Source organism: Xiphophorus hellerii, chromosome 1, assembly GCF_003331165.1.
Source record: "Xiphophorus hellerii strain 12219 chromosome 1, Xiphophorus_hellerii-4.1, whole genome shotgun sequence".
Lineage (NCBI taxonomy): Eukaryota > Metazoa > Chordata > Actinopteri > Cyprinodontiformes > Poeciliidae > Xiphophorus > Xiphophorus hellerii.
Window position 1 is genome coordinate 16,385,294 of NC_045672.1, and position 10,897 is coordinate 16,396,190.

At 37.3% G+C, this 10,897-nt stretch overlaps 1 protein-coding gene across 2 annotated transcripts in view; it reads right to left on the minus strand.

Annotated features, from left to right (window-relative positions):
- lrp1ab (low density lipoprotein receptor-related protein 1Ab) overlaps positions 1 to 4,292 on the minus strand; it is a 93,488-nt gene extending 89,196 nt beyond the window's left edge. For both annotated transcript variants that reach the window (XM_032574765.1, XM_032574773.1), the window contains exon 1: positions 3,681 to 4,292. In XM_032574765.1, coding sequence (XP_032430656.1) covers positions 3,681 to 3,753 — 73 coding nt within the window. In that variant the 5' untranslated portion in view covers positions 3,754 to 4,292. The remainder of the gene's footprint in view (positions 1 to 3,680) is intronic.
- Between the last annotated feature and the right edge of the window lie 6,605 nt (positions 4,293 to 10,897).

Sequence of the window (10,897 nt, forward strand, 5' to 3'; positions counted from 1 at the left end):
GACTAATCAATCATGCCAGATAGGCTTAGTGTTAAAAAAATGCTTTTAAGTTGTTCTATATATTTATGTTTCACTAATTCCCCAACATTTTGAGTTATAAGTTTCCGAAATGAAACTCCCGCACATTGCAATAAATGTTTTAAGCAACATTTTTTGACAGAGTGGAATGTTCTCTTGTTGTATTCTGATTGTTTTCCTGTGCAAAGCATTTTCTTTTTGACAGGAAGACAGTCAACATTTTAGAATCGCAACACTAACATTTCGATTGGTAATGTGGTGAGACAGTCCAAAGGGAAAGTCTGCATCCTATATTTCTAGAAATGTATGACATTAGAAAAATATGAAATTGAGATGTTATTGTTGAATATTTCAGTGATGACACTGATTTTGACTGACTGTAACAACATTGATCACTGTCCTTAAGCCTTAAAAGCTTTGACACTAAGGTCTGTACAAAGTGTGAGAGTAAAAGAAAGTCAAATATAATATGTTTCTTTATTTAATATTAATAAGAATATTTAATAAATAAGAATAATATATTAAAAGTTTGTTGCCTAAATGACTTTTAAAAATGACACACCTTTTACTCTTAGAATAATAATCATCTGAAATTCAGCTGAGACTATGAAATATCCCCTCTTCGGTACAAACTAATCATTAAAGAGGCACAGCTGTTGAGATGTTTCAGTTTGCTGCAGGGCTCTTGGTTTTGTGGTTCCTGAATGGATCTGGTGAATAATGGATTACCAAAACTGTTTTCCACTGGCCGATAAACCATGCAATAAAACAAATCCCTGGCGAAATATGGCTTATGACTAGTCATTGACCAACATGCAGAGTTCCTATAATAATATTTCAAAATGCATTACTTTTCTCCAGTTCCATTTTCAGCTTTTTCCAGTGTTTTCTATGACATCATGCACACGCAAGTACAAACCTTGTGTCTGCTCAAATAAAATACAGATCTATGAAAGCCTGGTTTCTGATGAGTAACTCATTCATTTCCTGGAAGTAGGAATTCCAAATTGTTGTTTTGCATCTAAGTTAAACCTTAATTTTGGTTTCAAAAATAGAACATATCTGGAAGCCAAACTGCAGAGAAGTTTGCCCTTTTTGGTTTTAGACTAAGTCTGTTTCTTTATCCACTACAACATAAAAATGTTGTAATGGTATCTTAGAGGAACTATAAATTGATCAATGACTTGGACAAAAACTCAAATTGTGATGTGGAAAACTAAAATTATACATGGTCATTCAAATAGAAAGCAATGTAAGAGGTTGATTTTTCTATAAATTCAGCATTTTACCATCTTAAATAAGACATAAAGTCTGGAACTTGAGACTTTCTTTCATACTCAATTTAAATTTGCCCATAATTATCCAAATTTGGAAAAGGATTCAATCTAATTACATACTTTTACAGAATTTTTAGGGCTGTCTCCTATTTAAGGGCTACCTTAGGGAATAAATAAAAAATAAAAATAATACAATATGACAATTTTGGCCAAAAAGATAAAAAGGTTTAATTTGAAACAGCTTGCCTACTAAAGGAGCACTACTAAGGGTGACGGCTGGTGCTTCTTTAGTTTCCAATCCTTGACTGTCAGTACATTTTACCACTAGAAACAAAATTTCTAAAAGCCACTCTTTTTAACATTAGTGGCAATATACAGCAAATGTTGGGAGACGGTCAGCACAGAGGTACTCTAAGCTCTATACAGCCCGAAAAAACTCTGGTATTTACTCTGACATGTCACTACGGCGATTTTAAACCGTCAAAACAGTAGGATGACTGTTTAGCAGTTTTTAAAGTATGGCTTTTTATAACCTCAGAAGTGGTGCACTCGTAGCAAAGTATGAAATCCACACACTTAACGTTGTGTCTTTTTAAGTAATCGGGGATTTGAGCACAAAAACCAAATTTACTTTGTGACCTGTTGACACTGTAAACTCAACAGGTTTCTGCCAGTATTTGGCACATGCCAACATCCAGGATGTCAGCACGAGCTCTACAAATTTGTTCTTTCTGACAGATTCTCTTGTTTGTTTGTAGGATCCAAAATCCCTAGGAGAAATCACGGTTTTGCAAGAAAAGATAAAATGCGACTGGGATAAAATGTTAAACGTCTATGTAAATGTCCGAAGAAAATGGATTGAAAAGCCCTTTGGCAAGCCTGGAAAACTACTGGTCAAGACCACATGAGAATCGGTCTGCTCGGAAGCAAAACTGAAAGAAAAGAGGGAGGTCGCTCAAAAGTCGTGCACAGTACAGTTACTATGCATCAACTTCAGTGGACTGATTCTTCTCCTCATTTCACTCCCTCCCTCACCCATCCCTTTTTTTCAATCACATCTAAGTTGGATTAATGGTCTCCCTGTGTCCAGATGTTGCATAGTGATGGAGGCAGAGGGTGGAGCCTGCATACTTCTGCAACCTCAGCTACAGCTTACATTCTGAGCAGGCCCAATTTATGGAAGATCTGGTAAAACAGCAGGCCTTTCGTGCTCGTTTTCGCAGACATAAAGCCTGGATGACAGCAATCCGGCTAGTTACGCCTTCCTTTCTGGGACGGCACAAGCTAAAATTATACATTCGAACTCACATCGCATGCTGCCAGGTCATGATCTGGCACTGGGCATGTTTGGTACAAGTTTGTGGCATTCCATGCACTGAAATGGTGCCAAAAAAGAGAGAAGAAAAATTGTGAAAATGGGGAAAATGCTGCCACTCATTGAGAAAGAGCAAGCGGTTAGTTCAACAGGTCTGCATCACATTGTCACAGGAGCAATGGTGCATTTGATACCTCATAATTACCAAGAGGGATTCGGGAGCATTAAAGAGCTCCCGGGACGTAAGAGGATAAATACACGACTATTCATTTCACTCTTCAGCCGAAATACCTGGCTGTCACCAATAAACTGTAATTCCCAGGCAGCCCACAGACGGCATACACGTCAGGACAAGCCACGCCAGGCAGATAAACGTTGTTTTCATTTTGCGCCAAGTAACTGAAAACAAACATGAAAGCTGATCCGGGAGATATGCTCCCGCATCCGATTTTTTTTTTTTTTTTTTTTTTTTTTGGATAAGGATGCAAAACGTCTTTTTTGATCTCCGTTTTGTTTTGTTTTATTAATTATTTTGGGAGCCTAAAAGCAGCAGGTTGGTTTGAATGGTTGCTACCAACTGTAGCTGTAAAGAAGATGATGTGTTTTGTTTTGTTGGTGTTGTTTTTTAAGGAAGGGGAATTAACAGCAGATCAAAATTGTGTCGTTTTTGTCTGTAAATAGGTCGCTCAGGAATGAGCTGCGATGGTACCTGCTGAATATTCAGTGAATAACCTCACTGTCTGCCGTCCTCACATGGAGGCCCCTTTTCTGTCTGTTCAGACAGAAGCTGCTACAAACGCAGGGAGATTTTCAGGCCAAAATAAACCTAAATGTACCAAACTCTCTCTGGGGAAAGAAAAAAAAAAAGCTCCCCACTTCAAATGAGGATTCGTTGTAAAAGAAAAACTGTATTTCTTTTTTTTTTTTTTTCTTTCGCTTTACTCCAGCTCTGATGACCACATAGGCCTTTGCACGGATGTTTTCCCCAACCCCTATAACAGACAAAAGTGTCCATTTCTTCTTAAATAAAGAAATGTACAAAACACACACTCACACAACAGGCTTCTTACCTACGGTGGCACCGTTAGGAGACATGACCTCCAAGCAGAGAATAAATCCCAAGTAGAACAACCTCATCGCCATCTCCTGAGCAATGCCCGATGGCACTGCTGCTAGAACCGAAAAGATGAAAAGTTGGCTATATTTCTAAAACCGAACCACCTCATCCGAACCTTTCTCAATGGTCCGGGGTGCGATCGTTCCTCCAGTTGCACCCACACGGTGGTCTCTCCAGCAGTTTTTTTTTTTTTTTGCAATAATAACAATTACAACAAAAAAAAAAAAAAAAAAAAAAAGAGGAGAGCTACTACAGCCCGATGAGGCTAAGGGCGATGCCGCAGCACAGTCATGTATATTTATAACTGATTATCGGCGTTCAAACATGATGCGTAGTGGAAGCTGTGTCTCTGTGTGCTTGACAAGCGGGTCGTCCAGTTTGTACAAAAGGAGCGCTGCAGCCGGTCACCCGTCCGAATCTGTCCGTGGCAAACTAAAAGGAGAAATGAAAATGAAAAAAACGCGTTTCTTCCCAAGGAGCGCCAACGTCTCCCTGCGCCTCTGGATGCATGAGTGGATGGTCAGCGTCTCCGAGCCCCAGCACAGTGGACGTGCCCGTGACGCAACGCTCAACTCCTCAAAATGGGATTACTGAGGGGCAAAACTGCGCATGCCTCCAATACAACTCATTTTTAAGGGTATGGCACCCTGATTTGTCATATAATAGTGTGACGGCAACGTCAAAGCACATGTTGGTTCTGTTCCACCTGGTGATAGAAAGTCTGCCTTTATCGCTATTCTTTAGAGAGTCCTCGTCTCTTTCGGCTCAACCCTCTTAGAAGAGTTGAGCCTTAAGGCTCACAAATAGCTCGATTTAGTTTTACTCAGATGATTTTATTGCATTCAAATTTGGTAGTTGTGCAAATTTCTGTGTTGTTCAGTAATGTTTTATTCAGTATTTTCATGTAAGTCTTATTCTATTAGCACCATGTTTGAAGTTCCAAGGTAACTTTTGCGTTTCATCTCACAATTTAAAGGCTAAATATCGCTGAATTCCAAAAACGGAAAATCTAAATAAATAGTTTTAAATGATAGTAAATAGTTGTAAAATACCCTTCAATTTACAGACAATATTGATTTTTGATTTTAGGAATTCACTTGGTAATATTTGGAGCACAATACATATTAGATATGGATATTGTCATGACATTTCAGATCCAGGAAGTTTGATTGTGCAGGAAATAGGGTTGGGGGGTTGGAATACATATGGATCTGCTGCTCTTGTCTTGCAGCAATAGGCCTTGGGTTTGAATCCCAGTCTGTGAACAATCTGTCTGAAGTTTGTAAGTTCTCAGGGAACATATGTGGGTTCTCTCCGGGTACTCCAGCTCGTTCTGACAATCAAAAACATTCAGGTTAGGTTGTCATAAATACTCGACTTATGTATGCATCTTTGTTTGCCCTTTGTATCTCTGTGTTGCCATATCTTCCAGTGGAGATTTGATTGTACTTCAAATATCCATAGTTTAAATTTTGATTAGTATATGGGGGAATTTTCTTTCCATAGGAGTAGCAATATAATTTACTCTAGAAAGGATCTATTGCTTACATAAAAAAGGAGCTATTCCGTGAGGTTTGATTATGTGGTATTTCAGCCTGCCTTATTCTCATACGTTGAGAATTGCTCTTTGGTGACGGAGAAAACGGGGGCTGCAACTGGTTCACTATACAGCGGGCATGGTGGCTCAAAATTTCTACCAACTCCGGAGCTTCTTTTTATACGAAAACATAGCAAGTTTTAATAGTTTTTTAATCAACTTTGTTAGGGCTCATCAGTATGACTTCTACTTTCAAATGCTTCTCATTCAATCAACTCTCACACACACAGAGATAGATGTGGTGGAGAAGTATTGCAGAAAATCATTGGTAAAAAAAAATAATATGATGTGTTTGTGACAAAATGATGCAATCTGATGTTTTCGTCCTAATAATAGATCCTTGTGGAAAAACAAAACAATGGGTCGAGGTGTACGTGGACGGGTATCAGAGCATTCTATGCTAAAGTCTGCCATCTAGTGGTGCAGTACATACATAACTGCCTTCACAAAGAAATCAATTTCTCCATCCATCCAGTCCATCCATCTGTTGTCTATACCCTCTTATCCGTGTGGGGTCTGTGGAGTCGTGCTGGGCTGGATTCTGGGCTAAGGGCAGGGGAAACCCTGGAAATATCGCAGGACAATACAGCAACACACAAACATCCATGCACACACTCACTCACTCTTGAGGGCAATTTAAAGAGATCAACGCAACTTGCATTTTGGAGGAAGCGGGTTGACCAGGAGAGATCCAATGCATGCAGGGTGAGAACATCTAGAGTTTAGAAAGGCTTAATATCAGTTAACTCCTGAATATTCTACCTTTGTAAAACATCCCACTAGTTTATTAATAATTGCCTTTTTTCAGATTTATTATTGGAAAAACATGGAATCATTAGCAATAAGATAAAACAAACCACTTTGAAAACTCTTCTAAGTTTTCTGATAACTAGAGATGGATAGTAGCTCTTTACATTTACTCTGTTACAATTACTTGAGTAACTTTTTGGGGGAAAAAAATATTTTATAAGTACTTTTGCTGAATTGCATGTTTTACTTTTGCTTTAGTAATATTAGTGTGAAATATTGTTACTCTGACTTGGGTAATTATTTTGGATATTCTAGCCAACACAATACATTTCAATGAAGAAAGAAAAAACATGTTTTAACAGAAAATGTATAAGACACAGACAGACCTACAGACTTCTTTTTTATACCTGCTTTGTTGTTTTAATGTTATTTTCTATCTAATGAGTCATTTGGAGATCAATAAGACACAGTAAACATATACATTGTAACTAGGAGAACATAACAAAGTTCTTTTATACACAGATTTTATGATCAGTTACTCAGTAGTTGAGTAGCCTTTTCACCAAATACTTTGTTACTTGAGTCATTTTTGTAAAGCTACTTTTTACTTTTACACAAGCTTGAAATATTTCAAAGTAATGCTACTCTTACTTGAGTTTTGTCTACGCTAATCACATCATCTGACAGCTTGAATTAGAACATTTTATTTATTTGGAACGAATCTTAGATAAAACTATTTCGTTTTAGGGTTATTTTATTACCACAAAGTAAAACAACTGAATAACCAGCTGCAACTGTTCTATTTTATTATTTACAGAAGTAGTACATATTATCAAAACAACCTGCAACTTGTGTAATTTACTGATTAGGTGTAGATATTTATTAATTTTTAATATTGTCTTTTGCAAGTTTGTATTGGATTGTTGGATTGATTTGGATTGTTTTGTAACTTCAAGCAAAGAAGGGCTTGTAGAAATTAAATCTAATTTATGCAAGCTTAATCAGAAAACTGTGACTTAATTTTTTTGTTTTCTGAAAGAATTTTGAGTCGCCTGATAATCTCAACCTACAGAGGGCGCTGTGTGCTCATAATACATTCAGGAGTGCAATTTCAATCATTTTACTAACATCAAAATGAAACCAACATATGTTTGAATCAATATTGCTTCAAATGTTAGAAATTCAGAGACAGATGTCTGATTTCTGATTAAAACACCTGCTGGTTGCAGAGATCTTCTCATAACCAATACGGGAAATGTTAAAATATTACTCTCATTATAGGCCTTTACGATGCATGCTAACAATCTATCTATATTTTGTCAAAACACCAAAAAACAGGACCCTGTTTTACTTTGTGATTCTGATGTCCCTGAAGTAGAGGATCAACTAAATGGCTTTCAGTTTACAGATGTTTGTTTCGAAGCCTGAATTACATGAAAGAATGTGAAGCATGTGAAGAATCTGTGAAAATCTGGTTGATATGTCTCAAAATCTATTTACTCCAAAACGTTTCAGTACAATTACAAATGCTACATCAAAGTATAATATTCTTTTTCAAAACGGACATGCCTTTCAGTAATTCTTATAAAATCACTGGACAAGAAAACTCTGGTTCAAGTCAATTAGCGTTATCAGCAGGCTTACGGTCCTTCTTATTTGTCAACACCATAGACGAGCGTAATTGCTGGTGTCACCTTAACCTGAGAATGCACCCTTTGTTACAGGAGAGGGACTGAGCACTGACAAGCAAAGAGAGACAGACGCCAGCATGCTATGTGGGAGACAGCTTGAAAGAGCGCCAGCGTAAACACTCCCAGACCACATGTTCTCCCAGGGCAGAGGGGCTGGCCTTTCTCCAAGCACATCTGCACACAATCCCTCAGCTCTTAGCAGGCCAGCCAAGGAGACAGACCAGGGCAAAGGAGGGGGTAGAAGTGATCGCAGACACTTCCACAACCTGCTCTTACTTTGATCTGAGTGTCAGCAATGGCCTAAAATATATAATACAAATAAAGCATGGGGCATGCAGAAGAAAAACTGCAAGAAGTGACTCTCCTTAAGCAAGATTTTGAGTGTAATAGTTCAACTGAATCTGCATCACAACACCAGATCTCCATGCCTGGCTTTGAAGGCTGCAAACATTAGCCCATTTGCAGATAAACCTCAAACAAGATGATGATTTTAAATAGCCCCAGTCTGCCTCTGTGAAGCACATGCGTTTGTAATTTACAACAGCATTCTGGTGCGTTTTTAAACAAAATTAGTATTGTATAATGCTGTAATGGAATACCTGTCCATCTATTTTTCTGTCCTACAAGGCTTCCCTGCTTGATGCCCTTTGATTTCCAAGCAAATAAGCGTCTTTGCAGCAGGATGACCCCTGAACATGCTATCCTTTCAACACCTGAGGAATGCAGAGCATGCAACAGCAGCCTGTGTTCACCCCCCTCCCCATGCTGACCCCACCTTAAATCTCTCTTATCTGTAGCCCTCCCCCATATACCTAACACCCATCAAAAGAAAAAAAAAAAGTCAATACAACAACCTTTGCACAAGTCTTGGGTTTATATGTTTTTCTTTTTAAATCTTTTGATTCATAGTTTCAGATGAACCCTTTTCAAAGCCCCCAGCAGGTCACATTACTCCATGTTTTTGGTGAATTGCAAGTCCCTCCCCAAACTGGCCTTGAACTCTGGAACTCACGTCCCATCTGGCTGAACACTTGCACACCATATCAATACACTGCATCCATGGATTTAACCAGGGAGGGACAAACAACTCTATGTGACCTAAATGTAATCTCAGTAGGGTCCAGCCTAAAAGAAACAAACTCCACATCTGGTCAGTAAGAACAATATTAAGGTAGAATTTTGTTATTTGTATAAAAATGCAACCCGTGCATTGGAGTTTTAGGTTGTGCTCATGCATGCATATGTTGGGGGAGAGAAAGGCTGAGATTGTGAATTGCATGTATCTGGCTACCCAGTAGTGATGAAATCTGGATGAAATCTCTATTCGCACATATATTATAATAAGAGTGTGGGCTATACCTTTTGAATCTTGAAGTTGTGAATGCATTATGCAAATTCAGTGGCAAAAATAACACAATTGCGCATGTATTTCCTCACAGTTGAGGCTCAGTCAGTCAGGGTGCGCAGGACAAGTCATGAAATTGATTGGGATTTAGTTGCCAAGCAACTCCTCTCTACAAAAACTTTTTTTTTTTTTTATCGCAAGGTAAGAGCTGTCAAGAAACCATGATAATTGACGAAAACAGAACAAAGGTGTGATCTTTTCTTTTTTAGCTTTAAAAAAATCACTTCAAGTGGGTTCAGATCTTGGAAACCAATGTTAGCTCAGATTTAACCTGACTTTGTTACATTATTTCCATAGATAAACTTTTCAAAATTTACTCACACGCAAATTCAAAGCTACTTTAATTTTTTTGGTTAATCAAAGTAAAGGTTTTTTGTTATCCTAATAACAATAGCAATATTATAGTCCAACTATCTGAGGTAAACCTCTTTTGAATGAATGAGTAAAATCTGTCTCATTATGTTAAACATGGTAGAACAGATAGTGGAGAAATTAGGTTTTATAAACAACAAAACAAAACAGTTGGAAGGTGATTCAATATAAAAATACATTATATTCTCTAAAGCATTTAACTGAAACAAGAACATGATTAATAACGTTTTTAAGTACGTTGAGCTTCCTTATCTTTTAACTGGCTTTAAAGTTAAAACAGGAAAATGCATTTTAAGATTGCTTTTTTTTTCTGAGCAACCTCAGCAAATTACAAATTTACAGGATTTAGAAATATATTGTGCTTTCTTCCTTCTTAGTGAAAAATAACATTGGTCCAATTTTTACTTGTTCAATGTTCCTCATTTACATTAAACAGGAAACTAGCTGCTAATATTTTTTGCAAAGTTTTACTGAATTAGCAATAGCTGGTTGCCATTAACACTATTTTAACCATCACTTAAGTACAAATATTGCTTTTTTTTTTTTTTTTTTTTTTTTACTCAACTCACACCAATGTAATGAACCAGTGTTGACAGGGATAATAAAGATGGTCTTCTGTACTCTAGCTTAGAACTGGGCTCATTATTAGATGGTCCAGCTGCTGGTCATCTTCACTGCAGTGGTTCTGCAGGACATTATTGGGACACTTAAATTATTGTAGCTGAACAAGTAGACCAGATCATGTGACTTAATGGATCGTTCATTCAGAAGTCAGATTTCTCTCAGCTCCCAGCTTGAAATACAACAACAATGACAGATAAAGTCAGAATTCTGTCAGAAAAAGTTTGAGCTTCCCAAAAATCCTAGAGTTCAATGTCCAGTATGGCCGCTATATGTGTAAAATGTTTGGAAGATAGCTGATATAAACTACTTGTTAGCACATTTGATGGCTTTTATCTTTTTAAACCAATGAATCACATAGTACTTAAAAATAATTACATGAAAACTTTTATTTACTAAGTATTTGTGTGTGTGTGTGTGTGTTTCACCAAATAAAATAGGATAAAATACATTACTTTTGACTTGCATGGTACAGAGTTAACACAACAATAATTAGCCAACCTTCCTGTTTCTGTTTTCCGACTTGCTCCTTCAGTGGGAGGGACATCATTGCCAGTCTGCTCTGATCTTTTTCACAAAATGCTTCCTTGTGTTTCATAATTATGTGCAACATGTTCACAAAAACCCTGTTTTAAGTTTTCTGCTGGGTACAAGTAACCAGTTTCGGATGGAGACTTTGATTTAAAACATGCAAAAGAACAAAAGTAAAACAACAAATGAACGCAAAATAATTC